The sequence below is a fragment of the Cystoisospora suis genome (assembly GCF_002600585.1).
Source record: "Cystoisospora suis strain Wien I chromosome Unknown contig_5264, whole genome shotgun sequence".
Taxonomy (NCBI): Eukaryota; Apicomplexa; class Conoidasida; order Eucoccidiorida; family Sarcocystidae; genus Cystoisospora; species Cystoisospora suis.
In genome coordinates, this window is record NW_027158055.1 from 20,631 (window position 1) to 45,354 (window position 24,724).

The window sequence follows — 24,724 nt, forward strand, 5'->3', positions numbered from 1 at the left end:
TGAAGGCAGACGAAGTCGGTGATGTGGTTGTCGTTGTTGGAGACTGTTTCGCTACTATGACGTCGACGGAGCATACGGATGGCGTCGGGGAGGATCGGGCAGTGCGCTGCTTCTCCTCTTCAGGTGTTGGAGGAGTATACTTGCAGCCGAGAGCGAACTTGCGCTCCTCAACAGGAAATTTGTCTGCAGGGATCGTCAGTATCGCTTGGTTGACTTCTTTTGTACTCCACCACGACTGATCCGACCCGGGAAAGAGCTCAGTGAAGGCCTGAGCATTGCAGTTCGGACCCGTGGGATCCTCACCGTAGGTGCAGAAGTTCGTCAGATTCTCGGTGGGTACAATCTTTCCCTCCTTATCGCAAGTAACAGTAAGAGTATTGTTTGAAGGGGTCAGTGTCACCGACTGGCGATCACCATTGCTCGCTGACCCATATGCACACGTTACTGTTTGCCCCGCTGTTGTTGACTTTCTCGCCTCCAATGCCACGGACACCTTACACACTGCGTTGTTGTTGTTTTTACACCCTACAGCGAACTCGTTGTCCAGGAGAGGGAATGCGTCTTTAGGGACAGTCAGCGAATACTTCTGATTCTCACCGGATGTGTTCTCTTTGACCCACTTGACGCTGGCCGTGGTTGTGCCGAGCAGAGTGTCCAGTTTTACTGCCTTGCCCGCTTCGCTTGGGCCGTCACAGAGACTCCCCTCTGGTTTTGGGGGGCAGACATCGCCGTTCTCCATGGTTGTCGGGACGCCTGACATTTGGGCCTCAGCGCAAGTAAGATTTAGTTTCGGGCTGCCCTCGGAAAGCGTTGCTTTCAATTCTTTGACAGCAGGTCCCCTAACTGCGTGGTCACTGGCAGCGGCACAGCTGCATGAGGTAACCCCCGCTGTCGTGGGACACTGTTGGGCAGAAGGCTCCGCACCTGACGCGCCTTCTGCGCCCTGAACACCTTGTGCGAGAAGACCGAAACACGCGCATCCTATCAGCACGAGAGTAGTCGCTCCATTTGTTCTGAGACCCACCCTTCCGCCCCAGATGCGTCGCCTGTCTGCGCGTAAAGAATCCATGATCTTCTCTCCTCAAAACCAATGTCCCGAGAGCTGGGCTGCTTGCTGGCGAATGGCGCCCCCACACAACCACCACCGATTCCGAGGAAAATTGACGGAACTGCAACTAACGCCTCGAAAACTTCGAAACCACCCAGGCCTCCTGCCACAGATGTCTACGGGGCGTTAACCTCTCCCGTGCTCAAAAACGCGGAGTTTTCCCACCAATATGCCAGCGGGAAAGCCTGGGGAGCGCGGGCGGGGCGCGGAGCCGCTTGCTTTTTATCGGTTTCTCGATCATCGACGGTGAGCAGCCCCACGGGCCCTCTGCACCAGCATTCCGGCCGCAGCAGGGCCAGGAGGGGGTCTGCGACTGTTCACTGCCAAAAAGCTAAAATCCTAGAAGTTGGTACGCACCTCTTCGCGGTAATTTTCCAGAGACATTTTCCTCTCCATACCCGTAGTCACGGCGGTTGGGTGTCCGTCTCTGATCGCTTAATTGCGGAACCGGGTGTGCTCGGGATCCCGCCGCCGGCCTTGAGCGGACAAACGGGGGCCCGGCGCGTGGCTGTAAGGGAAGCCGCAGTCTCAGTTGGCGTTTGAACTACATTCCGAAGCCACTCTCTCTTGAGTTTTCTGAACTTCCCCGCCAAAGCCGCACTGAAAAAGCAGATGCTGCTCCGGGAAAACGAGGGCAGGACGGTTCCGCATTGCCCTCCCTCCCTGCTCGTTTTCGGCGCCGCTCGCTCTTTCAGGCTTCTCGGTTTTCGACGCTTGATGGCCCACTGCCCCACAACACGCAAGCCAAACCCAGCTCACCGCGAGAGACATTGGACAGGCCGACTGCGCTGAGGGGCGGCGACTAGCCTGGACACCCCAGGGTGTCGGGGGCACTTGCGAGCGGTATGTAGTTTTAGCTTCCAGGAGAGGATGTCAGTCACTTCCTTCGCGTGTTGCAAACCCTGCCTCGCTTTCTCTCGGAGGTTGCTTCTTTGTCCTTCGGCTCCTCGGTATGCTCTTTTTGCGTGCGGTTGCACATCCGGCTTGTAGTGATGCTGCATCGCTTGCCAGCTGGCTGACTCCGTCCCGGCAGAGATGGCTGGGCCGCGGACTCTTGCTGTCGCGGAGCAGCCGCAGAAAGCGTGCTCACAAGTAGCACACATGAAATATCCAGTCTTGTTGGTAGGATGGTCGCGCCGGACGGGCCTTCTGTCGTTTGTAGCTGCAAGGCCCAGCAGCCCTGCAGGACCGCAGTCGCGCAGGGACATTCTAATGCAGAGACCTTACTCGATGCCACGTTACCCGTGGGTGAAGGTGCCTCTGTAGGTTCTGCTCCTGTTCCGGACGGTCACGTCGCCTTCTAATCCCCCAAAACTTCCTGTCCCCCTTGGTTGCTCCTCGACTGTTGGCCCTTACTCTACCGTAACACTTGAGACCTCCGAACACCTCACTTAGTCCTGGACATTCGAGTTCGTGCCTCGGCTTCGGAGTTAACCTGCGTATGCTCTTCACTTCCCGAGAGTAAGGAACTGGAGAAAAAAACGAGTGGGAAGGCTAGCAGATCGCTGGTTAGAGTTAACATGTGATTGTCTCGGAGAACCGCTGGGCGGGGCTGGTGGTTGGCAAAGTATCTGCAGTGACAAGTACGAGAGAGAGGCGAACAAGCACGCACCTTGGGGGGCCGAGAGGGAGCGGAGACTTGTGTGCAGGCAGGGTAACGAGGCTACTGTAGCGTCTGCTTGAGTCACTGTAGGACGCAGCCTTCTCTAACACGTGACCACGGCTCGCTTTATCCTGTTATCACAAAGCTCTCATAGCAACACTCCGGCTATAGACTACTGCTGCAAATCTGTCCGCCGGCAGGTCTGGGACCGATCTGTCCTCTCCAGCGACAGCCTCACTTGATGCTGCCTTTTTTCAGTTCTTCAAGTTCAGCCCGGTGGCGTAATGCAATCATCAAGTCTCATTTCCTCCGTGTCCCGGCAGTCCCAGTAAAATCTACGCAGCAGGCTGGGATTTACATGAAGGCGCTGTCTGCAGTCTGCCCGGTGGAGCCCGCTCCGGTGTCAGGCGGAGGTGTGTATTCTTAGGCCGGAAGCCTAGCGTGCACGCGCGGAGTGTAACTGGCAAAGCACGCCACTGTCACCCCACGTGATCAGCAATTGAAGACTCTTCGGATATCCCCCATCAGCCTGCTTGAGCCAGGTGTGCACCCGAAGGAACCAGCGGAATGTGCGCACTCCTCTGCGGGGGCGTTCAGGCTTCCCGGGGCTGCGGCTAACACAACACGACTCAGCGGAAAGACTATGCTCACAACTACGCTTGCTGAACAGTCCTTGTCTTTAGACGTAGACGCTCCGCGGACTGCCTGCGCTGCTATGAACGTCTCTTTTGTGGCGCCTACAACCGGCGCGGATCCTGCTGCAGCTGTCTCTTTGCCTTCGCTTCTACGCTGCCTGATAAATGTGTACCCCCCTCACAGCCGAGCATTCCACATGTCTCGGCTCTATCTTACACGCGGAGGCGCTCGTTCCTTCCGAAGAGTGAGAACTCGATCGTCCACTGAATGAGTCAGCTTACGAACACACAAGACATCACAAACCTCAGCCGACTAGCCGTATTGCCACACGAACACCATGCTCAGTGGGGCGTCGACAACTTTATCGACCTAGCGTTCAAGGCCGCAGTCCGGAGCCCGGCGTGAGTCAGCTGTAAGCTGTATACATAGCACCTGCATTCCTGCGCGTCTCCTTCCTTGACCCGAAAAAAGGCCATCCAAATCTGCGAGACTATAGATTTTTCAGGACTAAATCCAAAAAAAACCCGAGAGCATCCAGAGCCGATGGCCGCGCGGCAGTGCAAGCGAAGGGCGAGCAGTCCTAGACGTCCAGGAACAAGAAAGATCCTTGCTGCTTCCCTACGATGAGCGACATGGGAGAACGGCTGACATTCAATCCGGCTACACACTGAAGCCTCGTCAGCGCGGTCCGCGGTCCACACTGCTTCACAGAATGTTACTGGACTGTCCTCCCGCCGGCTACGTGGCCATCACCCCGTAAATCCGTGAACTTGTACAGGGACACCGCCTGCTACACAGAGACAAAGCCACTCAGGTCACGAAGACCTTGGAGCAAAGTTTCCGAAGGTACCGGTAATAGTAGGCCAGCGGCAACCGTGTACAGGTACCGCCGCCGGAGACTGACATTCATTCACCCGTAAGCGAGCGCGTGGCTCAGATAACAGGTTACTTGTCCCCTGACTGGCTGCGGAGATTTATACGCCGCTAACAGCATGGACTTCGCCTCGACGTACCATGGAGCACTGTGCTCGTACGTGAACGAGGGACAGGTGCTGTACCTCTTCTTTGGGTCGTCTATTCGAAGCCAGAAGAGACATGATGACAGTAGAAACAGTTAACCAAGTGAGGATAGAGCCTGCTGAAGCGCGTAAAAGGACACGAGCGCGACTAACACACTTCCACCGTCTCCCGCGACGAACATTGAACTGCTGGCAGACGAAGTCGATGAAGTTGTCGTCGTTGTTTTCTGATGGCTTGTGATAATCACGTCGACACTGCATAGGGACGTGTTGCGAGGAGCTGGCTGGGAGTTTGCCCCGTCGCGGTTGCTCGGCAAATCAGTTGGAGTGTGCTTGCACCCGAGAGCGAACTTCCTATCCTCAGCAGGAAATTTGTCTGCAGGGATCGTCAGTATCGCTTGATTGCCTTCTTTTGTACTCCACCACGACTGATCCGACCCGGGAAAAAGCTCAGTGAAGGCCTGTGAATTGCAGTTTGAGGGATCCTCACCATAGGCGCAGAAATTCTTCAGATTCTCGGCGGGTACAATCGTGCCCTCCTTACCGCAAGAGACGCTGAGTTTATTGTGTGAAGGAGTCAGTGTCACAGACTGGCGAGTAGCATTGCTCGCTGACCCATATGCACACGTGACTGTTTGCCCCGCCGTTGCCGACTTCCTCGCTTTCAACGCCACAGACACCTTACACACTGGTGCGTTGGGGGGGTCGGCGGCCTTGCATCCTACAAAGAATTGTTGGTCGAGGAGAGGGAAGGCGTCTCCAGGAACAGCCAGCGCGTACTTCTGCTGATCCTCGCCCGTTGTGCTCTCTTTCTTCCACACGACGTCGGTCGTCCCTTGAGCAAGCAGGGTGTCGAGTTTTACTGTGGAACCATCGCCGGCCGCCGCTGTCGCGAAGCAGGTTTCTACGTCGGCACTGCCGGCGCAGACACTGCCTTGACTCATGGTGTCTGGTGCGACGTTGTTCTTGGGTCCGACGCAACTCAGATCCATTTTCGGGCTCTCCTCGGAAAGGGTTGCCGTGAATTCATTGAGAGCCGCCCGATCGACTCGGGCATGGGAGGGAGGTTCACATCTGCACGAGCTAACACCGTTGCTGTTGGGGCATGCGTGGGAAGCAGACTGAGAATCCAGCTCTTGTTTCGAAGCTTGTTGCGCGAGGACGCTGAAGCAGGCGCACGGGAGCAATAGAAGAGTAACCGCTGCACTTGTCGTGAGCCACCCTCTGCACGAGGTGCGTACCCCGGCTGTAAACCTGCTCTTTGACAACCCCATTCTCCTTGAAGGAAGTCCTATCAGAATTCTGCGAGTGCTTGTTGTTGGAAGCTCCTCCCCACACACTGTCACGCGGTCGAGAGAGAAAGTTATGGAGAAGCTCAAGTTCGGAGAACACCATGCAAAAAAAACTCGTCCTGAACAAGCGCCGCAGAAGCCTGGTGCACGCTTACAGTGCTGATAATAGAAAATCTAAAGCACTGCTCGTCTGCCTCTACTGAAAAGTAAGTCAAGTCACGCGCCGTAACCGACAACGCGGCCTCAGGGGAGCATGCGCCGCGCCTCGGCCACGGCGAGCTGCTTGGTGCCAAGTGTCCTTCTGTTGCGAGGAAAAAGGTTCCGAGAACTGGATCGGTTTCCGTCCCACCCGGAAGATTTTTATGTTGAATATCGTCCATGTACTCCCACTCCGGACACTCGGTGCCCGGTCTCTTCTTTTCCCCTTCATCCACGGCTGGCTACCTCGGCCTCCCGGGTTCGCTCGCTAGTCTGCTCGAGCGAAGGGGGCTCGCTCGCCAGTCTGCGAGCGGAGCGGGCTCGCCCCCTGCGACAGTCTCGCAACCGCAGCAACCCGTCCCGGGCCCCGCGGCGGGACACCTCGTCTCCGTTGAGCTCCACCGTGTGCTCCCGTAGCCCGGGGAAGGTTAACCCTTTCCCGCAGCAAACTTCGCGACCAAGTAGCGAGGATCACGTTAAACAGACACACGTAGAGAAGGACAGATGTGAGATTTGCCAGGTCAGTGCGGTCCGAAAGGACCGGGAAACTTTTCCCCTCCAGTCTCCTCTTCGAGTAGCGTGGTGACATTCCGGGAAGAACCTTAGTAGTAGTCCGGGGAACAGCGGAAGCGATGGTCTCGTCAGTGCGGACAACCAGGATCATTGCTGCGCGCACAAATCGATTCCACCTTTTCTCTTTTGTTCTGTCAAGCCCGTTAGTGCCGCGTAATGCGGGGGCATCAGGAGAGTTTCCTGTCCGCCATCCAAACGGACCGGGCTGTAAGCAGTATTGCAGACACAGTAGTCTACTATTTTGGGTGCTCCTCTCCATCCGGGCTACTCCAGCACAAGGCCCCGGCGGGAGCACTAGCCGCGGTGCACCGAACTTCCGTTCGCCGACACATCTGTCGGAGAGAAACATGCCTTCCTCGCGAGAGCATGACACTACCATGTCAGCTCAGCGGTTCGATGGACTTTACCTCAGAGACCGCATTGACAAGATTGAGGCGAGAGACCCCTCTGCGCTAGACTCTATCCCATGGATGGGTGAAGACGTCGCAGCCTGCTGTCTGGAGTACCTTTTACACCAGTTCGCCAATGTCAGTTCCAAACTGTCCTCGCCTGGCATACCTTCTGCAGTTCGCAAAAAGGCACGTCTTTCGATTTCTGGTACAATGGGCGGCACTCAAAGCGAGGAATCTTGCCAGATCTTGTCTTAGGTTTGTCATCTCCCTACCGATCACTCAAGCGTCCCGGCAGTAGGTTCTTTGGATAGTCGGCATCAGCCTCCTTCAGTACTGTTGGATCACCCTGAAGCACATGGCGAAAATGTTGCAGACCAAGTTCTGCAAATCGCCCATCGAGTATATAGTTTTGGGCACCTCTCCTGTCGGGTGAACAAGGCGCCTTGCAGCCTTGAAAAACACGGAGCGCCAGCGGCAAGATCACCCTTACACTTACGAGTGTTTAGCACTCCCTGTGTAGCTCTTCTCACTCGGGTGCTCCCACACACTCTGAAAAGAGAGAACTGAGTGAAAAACCTTTTCAAGTTCTTCGATGGAGCACTCATTAATACTGACTACATTTCTGCCAGAAGACAGTTTCGAAAAACAAAGGTCGGATCAACTCTGACAGCAAAGCTGAGGGCGTTCAGTCTCGAGGCCTACCCAGGAGCCCTTTACAGTTCGAGCTGTGTTAACGCTGAGTCTTTGCTGCTCTCCGGTTGGCGCCGCTTCGAAGGCGAGAGCTGTTACAGGAGCGCCGAAGCTGGCGAAGCACCTGCAGTGACAAGACCAGAAGGGACTGAAGCTGAAAGTTGGCTCGACGGTGAAGAGGTGCTGGACGGTGTCTGTATCGTGCGTAGGTGAGGTACCGTACTGTAAGAAAGCTACTGCCACCGGCTCGCAACAGACCCCGCGAGCGTACTAGCGCCACGAGCACACCGTAGCATCCGGAGACCAGTCGCAGGGTGTCCTGTTTGCCCGCGTCCCGAGGACGCCTCAGGAAGGCAACCGAAAGCTGCGAGGGAGTGAACTTGTTTACAGTTGTCACGCAGCGTCCAGGAGGCTAGAGATCTTCCTCACCGTCATGCAGGTGAACGAGTAAATGGATTAGTACGAAGTGGTACGTAGGGAGAGGAGGAACTGGTACTACTACCTGTTTCTGTCTCTCCACAATTGCGAAAAGTACGCGACTGACTCAACCTTCAACGTCTCCTGCCCCCGACGCCGGGAATAGTAACGAAACGGAGACAATTTAGTCAACTCAGCTAAGATTTTCTCGTAGCAATCCAAGGAAGGAACTCGGCTAATCGTACAGATGGTAAAGTAATCTGACTCAGATGAGTAGCTACCAACGTAGAGGTACAGGCGCTAATCCAATATGATGTATCAGCACTCCTGATGACCCAGTATTCGGCACTACACTGTTGCATGTCTTAGACACAGATCACTACCTCAACAAGATAGCTACTCTGTCTCGTACTTATGTATCTCCGTTGCCGCACTCGGACCCTCAGAACATACGCTAAGTACTATGTGGGCACGGTTTCGTCATCAGGAGGCACTGGCTCAAAGTGTTCTGACACTGCACATTAGCAGGCTTCTCTCACTTCCCCTGCGCCTCACCGGCCCCGCAGTGCAGTGGGTAAACCAAGGTTCTTTTACTGCTTCACAAGGAAAACCTAACTCAAACACACTTGCGGGGAAAGACATAGGAGCACGGGGTGACAGTATCCGACTGCTCAACTTGTGGAACTTCTGGTCTGAAAAATTGTGGGCAAAATCGAATGAGTAACAACAAACCCGAACCAAAGAAAAACAAGTCAGCCTTCTTTGGCTCAACACCGTGGGCCAAAGCCCAGTGGTCGAAGGGGAAACAGTCAAGAAAGCATCCTTTTCTTCCGCTGACAGGAAGGCCCAAACCTCGGATTCACGCCATATTGCAACTTGGGAGGATACTTTATCCCCTCCTGAGAAGGAGAGCGCTGCTACTGAGTGAGCATTCTGTACAGGGCAGCGGACCACGTGTCTGAACGTCGTTCGGTCTCGTGTTTCGGTGTTCACTTCTTCAACGCTGAACAAGAAAAACGATCTCGAACCAAGCCTGCATATGCTCGTCGTGCCTAACCGTGCCACTCATTCTGATGGCACGGATGGGGCGGACGTACGGTGCCCGACCAGGTTCACGCTGGCTGGTAGTTTTCCAAGTGTGTGCTCCCAGTACGAAAGCCCAGTGCCCAAGTGGGCGGTTCCGCCGCGCTTAGCGGAGCTTCCTTTCTGTCCAACTGGCAGGTCACTGTCCGGTATGTGGCCACCCACTGCATCAGACACCTTCCCGGCCAAGAAAGAGTATGTGGTAACTCCTCTGTTACTCTGGCTCAGCCACCTTTAGTCAGCTGTGTACCCGACGGACCTACCGTGTGTAGAGTCAACAAGCGCGTTCTTCAGGGCGGCTGAAGCGTCTTGAGACCCTGCTATTCTGTCTCAGTTTCAACCGCAACTGCCGCCAGTAGCTACTATGCCTTTCTACCTGCACTGCTTCATGACTCTTGTCTCGTGGTGCTGCCTTTCCGGGCATAAACCTGCCCATCATCCGCTTGTGTGCGCACTTCAAAGTGCTGAGACTTCAGAGCTAGCACTGACAAGCAAGCGGACAGCAGTCAATGCCAACTCGCGGATAGGTATTCTTGGTCAGTTCACCGTAGCGCCAAATCCTCTCGCTGCTCCGACGGTTAAACCCTCTTGCCACGCACTCCAATGACAATTCAGATGAGAAGCCGAACGATGCACCAGTCCGGCTATGCTTCAGCCGCCTCGGCGCCTTGTCGAAAAGACTCTACATATCCTTGTCAGACCATCGCACACGTCAGAAAACGGTCATCAGAAGCACTCCCCGACCCTAGAAGATGGGGAAGTCCCCCCTGGCAAGGGAGGTGCCTCGTACCAACGTGTAGACGAGCAGGCACAAGAGGTATTCTGGACAAAAAGCGGCCAACTAGTGAACCACGAGAACCATATGCATGTACATTCCTCGGAGGGACGCCGGTGACGCTCCTCGATGGGCGAGCTATGGAGTGACGTGGGTAACAAGCGGACATGATCCACCACGGCTGGCTGTCGACCTGTGTACCCGACTCGCGAGGGTACCTGTACATCAGTTTACTGTACCAAGTACTACTGCATCCGCACAACAACCTCCTCCATGCACCTTTCCCACTGGAGAGCTATAAGCACTCTACACGTAGACGTAGCTCCCATCAGAGGTAGCTACCGGCGTGAAAATACAGCCCGCAGGACAGAAGCGCAGCCACTATACTTCCGCTGCTTCCTGGGAGAAAGAGTGAATGGCTGACAGATGCAGAGGAAGTCGAGGAGGTGGTTGTCGTTGTCGGCTGCTTCTTCACAGTGACCTCGACAGTGCATACTGACGGGGAGCCGGGGGACTGCGGGACGGCTGGTCCGTCGCGCGTGCCTAGCGCTTCAGCTGTCGGAGTGTGCTTGCAGCCGACAAGAAACTTTCTGTCATCAACAAACTCTTCTGCAGGGACCGTCAGTGTCGCCTGGTTGTTGGCAACTTCGTTGTTCCACCAGGACTCCTTGTACCCGGGAAAAATATCAGTGAACGGTTGCGTGTTGCATTTATCGGCGGCTGAAGTTTCATCATAAGCGCAACAGTTGGCCCCGTTGGCGGGTAAAAGTGTGCCTCCCTTACCGCAAGAAATAGTAAGCTTATTGTTTGAAGGGGTCAATGTCACGGACTGACGCTTCTCATTGCTCGCTGACCCGTACGCACACGTTACTGTTTGCCCTGCCGTCGCCGACTTCCGGGCTTGCAGTGTGACCGAAACTTTGCACCCTGCCGTGTCGACGACTTTACAGCCTACAGCGAATTTGCTGTCGACGAGAGGAAAAGCATCTTCAGGGATTGCCACCGAGTACTTCTTCTTCGAACCTTCAGGCACATTTACCAAACTGACGCTGGCGGTGCCTTTAGAAAGTAGGCTGTTAAGTTGTATCACTGACGTTTCACGTTGCTTTGGCTGCGCCTTGGTACACTCTTCCAACGTTGCCGTCTCGGGGCAGACGTTGCCTTTGTCCATGGTCGGCGGTGCGGCAGTGAACGTTGTCGCGCTGCAAGTCAGGTTCAGGTTGGGGCGTTGTTCCGAAAGAGTTGCAGCGAGGTCTTTGCTAGTTATAGCACCCCTACTGGCAGCGGCAGCCTCACAGCTGCACGTGGTATCATCCGCTGACGTAGTGCAATCGCCCTGAGCAGACTGAGGACCTGGCGCGCCACCGTTACTCAGTGCCGGTTGTACCAAGAAGCCGAAAGACACGCATCCTATCAACAGAAAGAGGGTTGCTTCACTTGTTCCGAATACGGCTNNAGCCACGCCGACCTTGCCCGTAGGCTTTAGCTGCGAAAGCCCCATCTGCTTTTTCTTCCGAAAAAAAATGCCTTAAAAAACTTGGAAGCTCACGGTCGCCGAGGTCCCCACACGACTGCCCCCGATACCAAGTGAATGTGACGGTGCTGCAGGGCAACGCGCGGACAACTCCAGAGAAGTGGAATATTGTCAACAAATGCCAGAAATGTGGATTTTCAACCAGTCGTGCACTGGTCATACTCGAAAGGGCACAACGTTGGCGTGGCTATGCAATGCAAGCCGCAGAACGAATCTCGGGCGCGGACGCTTGCTCGACAACCGGCCGTGACCAGCCGCACGTGTGCATCTCGCCTTCGTCCCGCCCGAAGAGAGCAAGCGTGTCCCTATTGCCAGCAAGCAAGGGTTCAGCTGCCGTCTTTTGTATCATTGCGAACCTTTTGGACCACCACCACAACCCCTGTATACCGTCGCCAGAGTATCCAGCATCGGCTAGAACTATTCTTTATTCTTCGCGGCTGGTTGGCTACACAGGCGGCACGGGGGCCGCTCAGTGCTCTGCGAAGACCGGCAAGGAGGCTCCCAGAACCTCCACGGCCGCTCCGCTGCCGGACCGCTACCCCAGGAATGCATGAGGCACGACTCTTCTCACCCTTTGAACTGAAGGGCCAGGCTCGTGTGTTTACCCACTTCTTCAACCGAAGTCACTCACGGCGTACCTGGTAGATCGAAATGCACGCAAGATAGCTCCTTGCGCGAGCCCCAGGCAGCCCGTAACATGATAGCAGTCCGCGTATCGCAGGCGGGCGGGGAGGCGCGGGGCTATAATTCGGCACAAACTGCACTTCTGCTGTCCCCGGAAGTGCGCGCACACTGAAACAGAGTATGTGATTCTGATAAGAATAACAGTAGGTCCTGCCATATCTCGAGATTCCCCGTCCTGGTTGACCGGCGCACTGACTTGTATTTGTTTCATAAAGCTTTTTTCGCCCTTCGGTGACCCTCCTTTCGCTCCGGGTGAGTTGTGGGGTCGCGCGCAATGCGTATCTTACTGTTCTGCTGCCGAATGAGCCCAGCTGTGGTAGCAACGATAGCTTAGTGGTGGGCTCGACAATGGCCTGCGCCACGCGAGAACAAGTACAATTGCTACACTTTTTGTGGCCAGTTGACGGCCCCGCCGCCTCCAGAAGAAAACTTGTCTGCACTATCGTAGTGAGCGACAGTACGCACCTCCGTACGGGGCCCACCATGTTGGGCTTTGTTGCTCGGAACGTTAGAGCAAAAGTCAAGGAACCAAGACAGCGAGCCATCTCAAAGCAAAACCGTACGGGCTGCAGCAGCAGTGCTGCGCGCGCGCAGAGGCGCACGTGGCTCCCGGTCTTGTTCCAGGTGAGGGGAGGGAGCGGACAGACATCCTTGGGTAGCGGACAGACATCCTTGGGTAGCGGACGTGTCTCGTGTGCGAGTTAGCGTGAGCGGTCTCTGCTCATGGTTTGTCACGATTGTTTTTGAGTGACATGTTTTCCGGGGTACTGGCGCAGTTTAGTTCTCTATTAGTGCCAAGCTGCTGTGATTTTGTGCGAACTCAGTTTTAGTTGCTGTTGCAGATCAATTGGTGGTGCATCTCTCTGGTTTTGTCCCCGGTGGCTATAGTGCCACTTGAGGTGATTCTGTCCTTGGTTGCTCCTGCCGTCTGTGTCCAACAAAGACTCGAGACATTCACCTCCGTCACATTCTGCCTTTTTAGAGAGGGTTGATAACATGGCACTTTTACAGTGCACTTCGCCGGGGTGCGGTCGCATTTTAAGCCGTCCAAGCGGGCCAAAAAAAAGTGTTCAGCTTTTTCTGGTGATAGGGGTACTGGGTTTCAGCCAACTCAAAGTCTTCGCACAGGAGCATTCGTCGTCTTCTCAGCGGGTGCAAACAGTGACAGCGTCGTGCCTCCCTAAAGACGGAGGAATCTCTTGCGACTGTGCGCCCCCAGCCGGCGCCGGGGGGGACAGTTTCCAGGCAGAAAGCTTTAGAATACCTCTGTCAGAGGACAGCCCGAAACTACTTCTCAGATGTTCGGGAGATGACAACACTGTTGCACCGGAGAACATGAAGGACGGGATGGTCTGCCCCGCCACAACGGCTCTTCCGGGGTGCACCGCACGGGGAGTGAGTGGCGCACCTCAGAAGTTAGAAGATCTGCTTGCCCCAGGCGATGCCAAAGTCGTTTGGACTGAAGACCAACAAGAAGGCTCAAAGTACTCACTAACCATTCCTCAAGATAGGTACCCCTTTGTCGACCAGGATTTCCTCGTAGGTTGTAAAACAGCCAAAGCCGTGGTGTGTAACGTGATGGTCGCAGTCAAGGCGAGAACGTCAAGAACGAGTGGGCGAACAGCGAAGTGTTCTTATGGGATCGGCAGCAATAGCTACAATCTCTCTGTCATGTTAACACCATCGAACAATCAGTTTACACTTTCGTGTGAAGGGGGAGGAGCGTTCGTACCATCTACTATTTCAACGAACTACTGCTTGTACGGCGAGTATGTGGAACAGAAGACGAGTTGCCTACCCAATCTAACGTATTCTGACCTCATTCCGGGGTTCAGTGAGTCATGGTGGACAACGACAGGAAACCACGCAACTCTGAAGATCCCCGAAGACAAGTTCCCTGACACCGACAAAACGTTTACCGTCGGCTGCAAACCACCGTCCAACACTTCTGAAGGTGCCCACGAGGGGACCTACTGCAGTGTAGACGTGACTGTGAGCGGGGCTGGAACGACGTCTCCCGGGTCCCCCGAAGAATCTGCTTCACCGGAGGGCAATTCTTCGCCTGTTAAGGGGGTTGTCAGTGGAGTCCTGATGGGAGGATTCTTTCTGTCTTTCTATATAGCAGATTTCTTTTAGGTCACTTCTGTTGGGTGGGGGTCATGTGTGCGTCCATCTCGATCACGATGTGAGAGTTTTGTCACGATTTGTCAAGGTCTGCAAGGAAAATACCTATCACACAAGAGGCGGCATCCCCGTAGTACTGCATTCTGCTGCCAACCTGGAAAAGCTTTTCTCTTCTTCGAGGCGACCAAAAGCCCTCGATACACTGGTGGAATAAATTTTGTCACGTCGTGTGAAACCGAAGGTGGTTTTGTATTCTGCGTGGGTCATGGTCGAGATAGACACACGCGGTCACCGGGGTCGGCGTAGCTGCATGACGAGCGACGCTCCCCAAGTGGTAGACCTGTAGTCGTACGAGATGAGACGCCAGTCCTTCCAGTTGCTATTAGTTCCAGGTCCTGTATTGTGAGCCGTTCATCTCTCTTCGCGTTCCGTGGTTTTCCTTCTCGTCTTCACCTTCAATCGCTCTCATGATGAAAGAAAAAAGAAAGATATAAGGAAGAAAGAAAGAGATGAGAAACACAGAAAGGTGATTTGGGAAAAGAAAGAAAGACGGAAAGAAAGTAAGGGGAGAGGTTCTGGGAGAAAGGAAGAAAGAAGGAGCGGTGTAGGAGAAAGAACGAAGGAAAAAGATGAAGAAAGGACGAGAAGAGAAGGAAGAAAGGAAAGAAAGAAAGATGTGGTAGGGAGAAGAAAGCTAGGTTTACATTTTGTCAAGATAGGACACGCGACATGATGCTGTCAAAGAAGCCTTGCCAGGAGCAATGATGAGCTCTCGGCTGCTGCTCTACCCATTTTGTCTTTTATCTTAGTCCAGTATTCTCAAAACAAGTCTGCTCATAGAAGCTGTTTCACACGAGGCGAATCTCCCGTGTGTAGGTTTGTGGATTCCCCCGTGGGTAACTGGACGTAGACGTACGCGACAGCGTCGAATGAAAAGACTTTCCTCAAATGTTTTTGTCAGCGTGTTTAGGCTATTGTACGATAGTTTCATGGTATTCGTTCAACTGTCTTGATTTTATATCCCTTGTCATTCAATTGCCCGGACAACGCAGCCAAGCCGGAGGGCGGCGAGACTCTTCACCCTATTTAGGCCACCTTGAACTGCTACATCTTCTGCTATCTACATCTCATTCAGTGCTTCTTCGATTTTTCAAGTTTTCGTCCCGAGAACCGGTTAATTTTCCAGACCTCAGCGGCTCCTCCCAGGCTCGGGAGATACGCCACCTGCAAAGATGCCCCTCGGGTGGTTACACTTTCCATTGACTCACCTTCAGCTGGTTAAGACTTGCCGTGTGAAGTGCTGCTGTGCAGCAGAGAGCAAGTGCTCTTATCCCTTTAGGCATGATGTCTGTGAGGCAGTATGACTGCACTGCTGAGTTTTGCCGACGTCCGCAGCTGACAAATGGAAGTCAAGCTTACGCAGTCCGCAGGAGGAGAAAGAACATGTGTTCGGCTTTGCTTATGGGACTGATCGAGTCATGGATTACGTACTAAACTCACTGGCCCGCATGCGCAGCTTCAGCAAGAGAGTGCAGAAGAGATGAAGAACTTCCAGCAAATGCGGGTTTTCCAGGGGCCCGTGGTAGACAAGACAGAAGACGAAGTCTTGTTCTTATATGGCCAGGTGAGGCTGTCCATCAAGTATCTCGACGTGTACAAGGAATTTCAAGCATTTAGGTGTACATCATTACCGGCGATTAAAGCTACGTTAACATCGGCTTCTTTTAGCTGGATGGTCGAAGATCCGTTTGAGAAGAGAACATCTGTAACTTTTTCTGGCGTAGCACCGCATTCCCTCCACCTGTACTTGAAGACCAGCCGTCGGCCACCTCAAACCTCAGTGACAGCGTTAGCTCAATATCGAAATGACGCTCTGTAAGTCTTGGAGTCAAAACACAGTTTCACTAAGGAGCACAGTCTGAGGCGTTAACACTGCCGACAGAAAGCAAAAGTATTTCACTCTACACCCATGGCAGATGACAAGGAATCTTGGGACTTTTTCAAATGGTACACTCTCACGTCAGTGTGAAGAGCTTTCGACTACGTAGCTTGTCCCAAATCAGTATATCTCAACTCCTTCACATTCAAAATTCTCGCCAAGTCGGACGCACCAGGTAGGCTCACCGGTTCCTCAAGAGCCTCACCCTGCTCGTGAGCGGCCTTCCGCGCACAAGGCACTTTCTGGATCTGTCGAAGCCTGAAAGAGAATCCGAATGTTCCTTGAAATCAATCAGCTGCTCGAGCCTCATGCCTGCTGCCCGACAGTGGAAAGTCTTTTTTTTCCCAGTTGGGTTAGTCTACCGTAAAGTTTTTTGTCGCGTCGTACCACAACGACGGAAGCCACGCTCAAGGTGTACAGTGTCAAGGGACGAGAAGATGGCCGTTATGCTTTCCTAGTGCGACGTCTGTCATGCAACTAGACATTTCAGTTTCTTCTCCCTCGTCCCGCCGCACCGTTTCCACGAACAATACCTCGCCTTTCAACTCTTTCCGGTACCAACTAACAGGAGATCAACGTGGTCACCTTGACGTGCCGACTTGGAAAGCGTTGAGGCCTCTTTCTGTTTCTTTTCTTCCTCGGTACTACGACGCCCTTTGTAAAGTGAAGGATGGGAAACGGTCAGCAAGCAAGGTTCTTCATCGTTCTACGTAGCCAGGCAGGCAGGCGCTTAGTATTGAACTCTGCCTTTCATTACTGGACTACGCACGGGCTGGCTCCGACAAGAGACGTTTCGAGCCAGTCTTTGGCTCTACACCGGTCAACCGGACATTCACAACGGGAACGAGACACCGGCTACACACTCGATAGGGCGAAATCTGTGTTGCACTTTCAAGTTGCTGAGGAGGATGCATAGGGGGGGGGTACCTGGCTGCACTGCCATGAATACGCGGTTAAAAAAAAAAAAAACTCGCCTTATCATGAGATAAGAGGAACGCGACGCTAGCCGATATTCACTGCCCCTTCCGTAACATGGCGTCCTTCCAGCAACACGAGAAATTCTCAAGACCGTGCAAATTCCTACGGGCCTCCTCCTACGGAAGCAGAACGCCATCTCTCATCAACGAGTGCTCTATCTGTCTTTGATCCATCTACGTCGATTTATCTTTATGAGTTAGCTATCTATCAATCTATCTATCTGATCAAGAGAGCTCACTCAGCAGACAAAACAGAAGATCGCCCGATACTCCGGTCTACTGCTGGCGACCGTGAGAACAGCAAGTTGAGAAATGTACCAAAGACAAGGGTTTCTTCTTCTGTTCAGACAAAATCTTCCCCAAGACTGTCTCTTTCTCTCCCTCACTCCTTTCTCTTCTCTTTCACAAGCCTCACAACTACCTCCTGAGCTTCTTATCCGTCAAGAGCATGCGCGTATCTCTAGAAAGCCCCATGATCGTAAGTTTTCCCTTCCACTTGAAACATCAAAAGAGGAGTGATAGCTCGAACAGAAAAAAGACTCTTCTACTCAGACAGCGCAAGCCACTCTTGACCGTCTCCTCACATACCCCACAGGCGTATATACATCTACGCACGAATACACATCTATACATCTCTCTCTATGTTTACCTATTCAGAGAGAAGTAGGCTTATCATTATGAATATAAAGAGATATAGATATTGCTGAAGAAGAGTATACTGGGGCGTGCCTAGAATACTATGGGTGCTGCACGGCTATTGCTTTTGTGGTTATATAGAATTTTCCATAAGTTGAAAGGAGAGAATTCCTTCATTCCTTCTCTTAGGAAACTCTCCCAAGACCGCCGAGAGATAACATGACTCAGTCAAATCTGATCATCTTTTAGACTTTCTTGCGTCGAGAATACATTTCCAAAGAGAAGAAGAAAGATCTCCACTTCACTCATCAGGGTTCTCCTCGTCGTTTCTCCTGTACAGGAATCTCCCCTTCATGTGCACTCATCTCAGTCAGTTCTTCTGCTGTCCTGCTCCTCTCTCTTTTCTTCTTCTCCCTTATCTCCCTATCTTCTTCTTTCTTCTTCTCGTCTAGTGGTGGAGTGACGCTCGTTTTCTCACTCGGGAAAAGAATGAATGGAAGATTTTTGAAAAGCCGAGAAAAATAAGATATATGAGACACACTTATAGACGAGCTACTTCTCCTGTTATGCGAATAGGTACTACATATATACAGAGGCATATATATGTATCTACAGACGAGGGCTAGGAGACCTGTATGTAGGATTGACATGAAAAGCCGCTTCACACATCCCCTCTACCGATATACAAACAAGAAGACATACACATACATGTATATACACTGGGTCGCATGCAAGGTGTATTTCCTTGCGCCTGTTGAGGTGTGAAAGACTTCACGTATCAACGTCTTGTCGTGGAGTGTCCATACACTTGCTGATATATGCCATCAAGCGTGAAGCAACATATAACACAGCTCAATCAATCCCTCTCCTTGTCGTCCTTCTCTCTGGCTCTGTTTCTTGTCCTCTCCTCCTTGATCTCTCTTGTTCTCTCCTCGGAGACACCTTTCTCTCACTCTTCCTCTCCTTCTTGCCTCTCTCTCTGCGATCTTCTTTTCTCCTTTTTTTTTCGCATCAAAAGAGAAAGAAGATGGAATGCAGCTTAGATCTCTCCTTTCTCTCACTGAAGTCTCTTTCTTTGTAGAGAGAGGCCCCAGCACACAAGTCTCTTTGCTCCGTAGATTCCTTGTAAGATATTCGTCAGAGTCTTGAACAACATAAAGGGTGTACATACACCGAGAAGGAGTCGAAGAGTAAAAGGAGATAAGAAGAAGAGATCTGTCTTATTCTTCACAAGGACATCACTATGAGGAGAAGAAAAAGAGAATGGCGAGGAAGAGGTGTTCGAAAGAAGTAAAAGAGATAAAAGAAATCCTTCGTAACATAAGATACATAGACACATAAGCAGCCGAGATTCATAATACACACGTAACACCCAGTGAGGCTCGGCCACAAGCATCTTCTCTTCCTTTCTTTTCTCTTTCTCTTCTTCTTCTTTTTTTCTAGTCATCTTCTGTCTCTTCTCTTTCTCACCCTCAGCAAGCCCTTCGTTCTTCTTCTCATCTGTAGCACGCACGTCTTTATGCGATTTTGCACCGACGACCGCTGAAGCAAAGAAGTGAATCCAGTGACCTCCTACATCAAAGAGAAGAAAGAGAAAGAGACCGCATGCATAGTGAGGTGGATATACAGCTGAAATTAAGACATATAAAAGACATGTAGAGAGACGATCCACGACTTGATCTAAACACGCCCCGAAGATCGACACTTGATTCAAGCGACGTGCAGCTTCGCCATCGACGCCATCGAGACCTTGAGAAGTTATGTAGCAGAGAAGAAAGAAAAAGGGACGATCGACGATCCAGCAAAGCCCAGACAAGATGAGAAGAACAAGACGTACATAGCCGATCAGATTAGGAATGTAAAGAAAAACATCGAAGGGTGTCAAGTGAGGAGACATTTTGTTAAATGACGAAGAAGAAGAGGAGAGAATTCTTCCTTGAGAGGTACACGAAGAAGAAGAAGTAGACATCTTTTGGAGAGAAGGAAACAGGAAGAAAGGAGAGAAAGTGAAGGTGTGTCTGAGAGGCGATCTGTTTCTTCTTGAACTCTCTTTCCTTTGTTTTGCTCTTTCTCTCTCTCCGTGTCTCTCTCTTTCTTTCTCTGATAAGACGGACAAAAACGAGGAAGTGAAATTCCTTAATCATGCGGAGTGTATCACTCTTCAAACTTTCCTCTCTTTCATTACACGTGCAGATGAAATCTCCTCTTCTAGCTTGTTGAGCTCCACCTTTCTGTCTTTCTTTCTTTCTCTCCCTAAACGAGAAAGACGCATGAAGTCCCTCTATTTCTCCTATCTCTATCGTTTGGATTTCTCTCCAGGTGAAGAAAGGAGGAGCGACCGAAGAAAAGCTTTTTGCTTAGGAAAAGAAAGTGCAAAGACACGAGGAGAAGGCTGAGTCTTGTTGGAGTTTTACCACGCATGCATGCAAAGAGAAAGAGAAGAGAATACGATGTCTGCTCCTATCTCAGTGAAGAAGAAGAGCTCTCTTATCTCGAAGTTCATCTCCAGGAAATGAGAAAGTGATGATTTCCTTCCTCTTCCGTTCAGATAGAAATGCAGTTGTCATGTGTACGAAGAGTTGAAGGAGAGATTAGGCCTCCTGCTGGAAGTGAAGAAGGAATGTCCATAAAACGAGAAAGTCCAGGAAGGAATTCTCCCTTCCTTGTCATCGAGACGAAGTGCATATACACTTAACGAGAATTTAAGAGGCCTCCATGTTACTTCGGTACACAGATAGGGATAGCCAGCTAAAGAGATTAAGAGATAGACAGAGATAGGTAGATACAGATAGATAGAGAGAGAGATAGATAGACAGAGAGAGATAGATTGGTAGATCGATAGAAAGATAGTTAGCCTGTTCCCCTTTCCGTCGTCGAGCGGTAGCTAAGAAACTTCTTGAAAGAAAGAAAGCTTCTTACCACCTGTCACACGGTGTGCCTAGGAGTGAGAGAAAAGAAAGATTAGATGAAGAGATAAGAAGCGAAGTCGCAAATCAGAAGGGTAATGCTCTTCTGAGACCGTAAGAAAACCTCCTTTGACTCCTTTCGGAGAAGAATCTTGCCAGCTGCGAAGGTAGGACAAAGAATTGGAGACACCCTCACCATGAAAGAAAAGAAAAGCAAGCAGGAGACACTACCCTTTGAAAGAAGAAGAGACGAAGACTTCGACACACGCACACACGCATTACGATTGGCGAAGAAAGAACAAGAGACAAAGCATAGAGAAGAGCTTCTTTTATCGGGATGCTCTTAATGATGGTTTCTCTCCTCCTTTCTTTATCTCTCTTTTCACATCTTTCTCTTCTAACGGATTTCTAGCTACCTTCACAAGCATCTTCTCTCCATGTCTTCTTTGTTTTGATCGACTTTCTTTCTTTCTTTCTGTCTTTCTTTCTCTTTGTCTCTCTTTCTCGCTTGTGTCTTGGCGCATGCACTCACTCCCGTCAAAAAGACTGCTGGCCGGGGGAGAGAAATCGCGACACCTCCTTTCCCAGCCACTTCACTCAATCATCTTTCACTCCCTTCCTCCCTCGATTGCTTCTTTCTTTCTTTCTTTCTGACTCCAACGATCTCTTTTCATCCATAGATCTTGTTGATGTAAGAGATGTGTATAGACAGCTCTATCTATACATGGATCCGTCCATCGCCATCGGTTGCGGGGGTGCTGTTAGAGAAGGAGAAAGAAGGATCTTTCTTCTCTTTACATCTTCATCTTCTAGGCTTGCACGATTCTTTCAGGGAACCCTCAGCTACCCCTCCTGCTGATAGCTTCCAAGCGGCTTGTCTCTATCCCTTCAACGCCTCTCTCTTCTTTACGCACACCAAGCACAATCGACGAAGGAGACGACGTATCGACTAGCTACAAACGAACTTTTCTCATCTATTCGTGCCACCAGACTTTCTCTCTTTCTTTCTTATCTTTATCTTTCCCTTTTTTCTCTTCTTTCTTTCTTTCTTTTTGTATGACTGAGGACACCTTCTTTCTCTTTGCACACTATCGTGATTCTCTCGATGCCGGATGCAGACAATTTTCCCTAGTAAAAGAGAAGATGGTCATCTCTTCAAATCTTCCTTGTCTCTTTCTCTTCTTCATCTTCTTCTTTTCGTCTCTCTGTGTATAGAGACTCACTAGGAATCTCTCGTCATGAGAGACACACGCACTTCTCCCTATGAGGAGAAGACCCTCGGGTCTTCTCTCTCTTCTTCATCTTCGCCTCCTGCACATGACAACTCTGCTTCTTCTTCTTCTTCCCCTCGCTCTTCTTCTTCTTCTCTTTTCGACAAGAATGGCGTTGACGAAATAATGGCTATGTACGACGATTCCTACAGTAGCGGCTGTATAGGGCCAGCGGCTTTGGCTTCGGAGATAAGAAAGAAAAGGAAAGAAGAGAGCGAGCGAGCCGAGAGAGAGAAAACTCAACGCATGGAAACGAAGAGAGAATGTGGCGGGAGTGAAGAAGAAGGAGAGAAAAAGCATGAGAAAGAAGATGAGAGAAGAAGGAGAGGAAGAAATCCCACACAGAAATGGACCTCTGACGCAATTGTTCAAATGTAAGAAGCAAGATTCAGCATAGAACAACATGTCTGTTGTATGAGAGAAGAAGAAGTCTTTCTTTCTTCTATCATAATATATAGAATCCTCACATCATACATCTCTCCGCTTCTCTTCAAGAGGATTCTCCTTGTTTCTTTTCTCTCTCTTGCTTTCTCTTTCTTCTTTTCTCTCTCAGTCGTCGAAATCTTTCTTTCTTTCTCTCTTTCCTGATGAGTCGAATCTAGTTGCTCTACGGACTGTCTCCTCACTCGAGAACATGAGCCTGTTTGCATGCGTCCATATATATATATATATATGCGTGTGTATGTGCATGCAAACATCTTATATCAGTATAAATATATATATATATATATATACATATATGATGTCCTTGCATACATGTATAGATTTGTACAATATCTTGTGTCCGTGTATGTGTATATATATCCGTATGTGATGCATGTGATTCGTGCTTGTATATATATATATATATATACGTATGTGCATGTATGCATGTAGATAGAAGATTAATTCTGTCTCCATATCAGACATAGCGAAGTGAAGGACGAGAGAAGAAAAAACAGTCTTTCATCTAGAGACATTTTTCATCCTGTATCAATTGTGACGACATGTTGAATGAAACAAACCAGTTGATTTGTACTCTCTCCTAACCCTTCAGTTCGAGGTGAATCGTCTCTTCTTTCCTCTTCTCTCTTGCTTTTTCTTTCTCTTCATCTTTTCATTTCTCTCCTTTCTCTTTGTTTTCTTGTAGGTTGATAAAGCATGGTAAATTTGTCAAAAAGCCTAAAGTTTCCTTCACTAACGGAACCTACACACAAACCGTACGTACGACGACAAGGCGACTCGGATAGATGCCTCCCCCTATCTCCAGTATACGATCTATCTTTAATCTATCTATCTTTAATCTACCTTTAATCTATCTTTAATCTATCTTTAATCTATCTATCTTTAGTCTATCAGGTGCGTGGTGGAGAGTGAAGATGTTTGTCGTGTGTCTCTTTTTCTCTGTTTCTCCGGGGTGGCTTCTTTCGTCCCCGTTTTCGTTTTCTTGTTTTGCCCGTGCTTCATTAGCGTCAAAAGAAGTCGAGTGTACATACACCTCGGTAGAAAGCAGATAGCTAGTTCACTCACTGAACATGAGCTCCGATTTTATCTTTCGATGTATGGCGTACGTTTTGACGATAGGAGTTTTCGAATATAAGCCGACTGTAGATCACGTAGACATTTGCCTTTTCCGATGCACGTACTTCCGAGCATGCGTAGTGTACATACATACCTATATACATATATATTCATACCTGCACGTTCCTACATCTCCATACGTACATACATATCTTCATACATACTCCATCCATATTCATACGTACATAGCTTTACATACATACATACGTTCAGGTCTCAGCTTAGGGAATCTCATATATATATATATATATGTAGGTATACGTATGTATACTGTATAGAGCTTTACGTCGAAGGTCTAGCTTTAAGGTCTACGATGTGTCTTTCCTGGGTGTGTAGGATGTAACGGAAGACGAGCTCGTGGCCGAGCTTCAATATCTCATGAAAGATAAACCGCATGTTGTTCTTGGTAAGTTAAAAAGACAGAAATTGACTGCATTCTTCTTTTTCTTTCCATCCCTTTCCTGAGGTGTATGTACACCAGAGCACAACCCCCTAGCAACCGAGAAACTGCGCAGGGGGGAAGTGAACGTGCGCAATTGCATGCACTCGTGCTCTAATGAAGACTGCAAGAAGTAACTTATGAATTGTTTAGCTCATTCTTCGCAATCCACCTTTTCTTCACATCCGTGCATCCATCTTTACATAATGTGTATAGATCTATATCCATTTGTCTCTGTGTACATGTAATGGACGTGTATACCTCCTGTGCGTGTTCTTTCTTTACATAGCCAAGGTACGAACATGTATGCTCCCCTGGCTTGCATCTACCTCTACTGCGCTGTCACAGCTTCATCCGAAGGACTGTGCCTAAGGCCCTACAGACTGACATCTGTGTGTAAGGGGAGTGCGTAAGCATACACACATATATCTTTTCAGAGTGATAAGACGGCATATATATATATATCTATATGTAGGTGTATATAGATGTATTTGTTTCAGGTCAGGATGAGGAGTCGCAGCTATAATAGAGTAGTGACTGAGCTGTATCTGAAGAAACACGACTTCCTCCCAGTCTGTCTTCTCAATGCAGTTGTTCTCTCATTTGTATAATGCATGCATGCATGCATTATATGTGGTGTTTTTTGTTTCTTTCAGAGCGGCATGGGTGTTGTATGGATGACGGCCATCTTCAATTCTTCCAAACGTCTTACGCCGCTTCTCCGGAAGTTCAAGTGCGCAACACATAAGTGTTTTCATGAACAAAGATATATACACTACTTACTTCCGCACAGTTATCTATCTATCTATCTATCTTTAACCTATCTATCTATCTATCTTTAACCTATCTATCTATCTATCTATCTATC

The 24,724-nt window shown here is 50.4% G+C and overlaps 6 protein-coding genes across 6 annotated transcripts in view; 2 read left to right on the plus strand and 4 right to left on the minus strand.

Moving 5' to 3' along the window:
- CSUI_009057 (srs domain-containing protein) overlaps positions 1 to 1,809 on the minus strand; it is a 2,183-nt gene extending 374 nt beyond the window's left edge. Inside the window, exon 1 of the mRNA XM_068069176.1 lies at positions 1 to 1,809. This exon is cut by the window's left edge and continues 374 nt beyond it. Within this exon, the coding sequence (XP_067918847.1) occupies positions 1 to 1,069 (1,069 nt within the window). The 5' untranslated portion in view covers positions 1,070 to 1,809.
- Positions 1,810 to 3,693: 1,884 nt separating this feature from the next.
- On the minus strand, positions 3,694 to 6,003 carry CSUI_009058 (srs domain-containing protein). Its single transcript, XM_068069177.1, has one exon. It carries the CDS (start codon positions 5,638 to 5,640, stop codon positions 4,462 to 4,464), a length of 1,179 nt encoding a protein of 392 aa, XP_067918848.1. The 5' UTR covers positions 5,641 to 6,003; the 3' UTR covers positions 3,694 to 4,461.
- Positions 6,004 to 9,613: 3,610 nt separating this feature from the next.
- On the minus strand, positions 9,614 to 11,531 carry CSUI_009059 (sag-related sequence srs30d). The gene has a single exon (XM_068069178.1). The coding sequence runs from the start codon at positions 11,285 to 11,287 to the stop codon at positions 10,115 to 10,117; it is 1,173 nt and encodes a 390-aa protein (XP_067918849.1). The 5' UTR covers positions 11,288 to 11,531; the 3' UTR covers positions 9,614 to 10,114.
- A 1,109-nt stretch (positions 11,532 to 12,640) lies between these two features.
- Positions 12,641 to 15,316, plus strand: CSUI_009060 (sag-related sequence srs30d). The gene has a single exon (XM_068069179.1). The coding sequence runs from the start codon at positions 13,001 to 13,003 to the stop codon at positions 14,138 to 14,140; it is 1,140 nt and encodes a 379-aa protein (XP_067918850.1). The 5' UTR covers positions 12,641 to 13,000; the 3' UTR covers positions 14,141 to 15,316.
- A 1,564-nt stretch (positions 15,317 to 16,880) lies between these two features.
- On the minus strand, positions 16,881 to 21,052 carry CSUI_009061 (phosphatidylinositol synthase). Its single transcript, XM_068069180.1, has one exon. The coding sequence runs from the start codon at positions 19,647 to 19,649 to the stop codon at positions 18,738 to 18,740; it is 912 nt and encodes a 303-aa protein (XP_067918851.1). The 5' UTR covers positions 19,650 to 21,052; the 3' UTR covers positions 16,881 to 18,737.
- An 89-nt stretch (positions 21,053 to 21,141) lies between these two features.
- Positions 21,142 to 24,604, plus strand: CSUI_009062 (uncharacterized protein; the record flags this gene model as incomplete). Its single annotated transcript, XM_068069181.1, has 4 exons — positions 21,142 to 22,231; positions 22,987 to 23,056; positions 23,754 to 23,823; positions 24,513 to 24,604. Exons 1-4 carry the CDS (start codon positions 21,825 to 21,827, stop codon positions 24,602 to 24,604), a joined length of 639 nt encoding a protein of 212 aa, XP_067918852.1. The 5' UTR covers positions 21,142 to 21,824.
- Positions 24,605 to 24,724: the final 120 nt, after the last annotated feature.

Coding starts and splice junctions, on each gene's coding strand:
- CSUI_009058 (XM_068069177.1), bottom strand. CDS start 5,640: ATGGGGTTGTCAAAGAGCAGGTTTACAGCCGGGGTACGCACCTCGTGC.
- CSUI_009061 (XM_068069180.1), bottom strand. CDS start 19,649: ATGTCTACTTCTTCTTCTTCGTGTACCTCTCAAGGAAGAATTCTCTCC.
- CSUI_009060 (XM_068069179.1), top strand. CDS start 13,001: ATGGCACTTTTACAGTGCACTTCGCCGGGGTGCGGTCGCATTTTAAGC.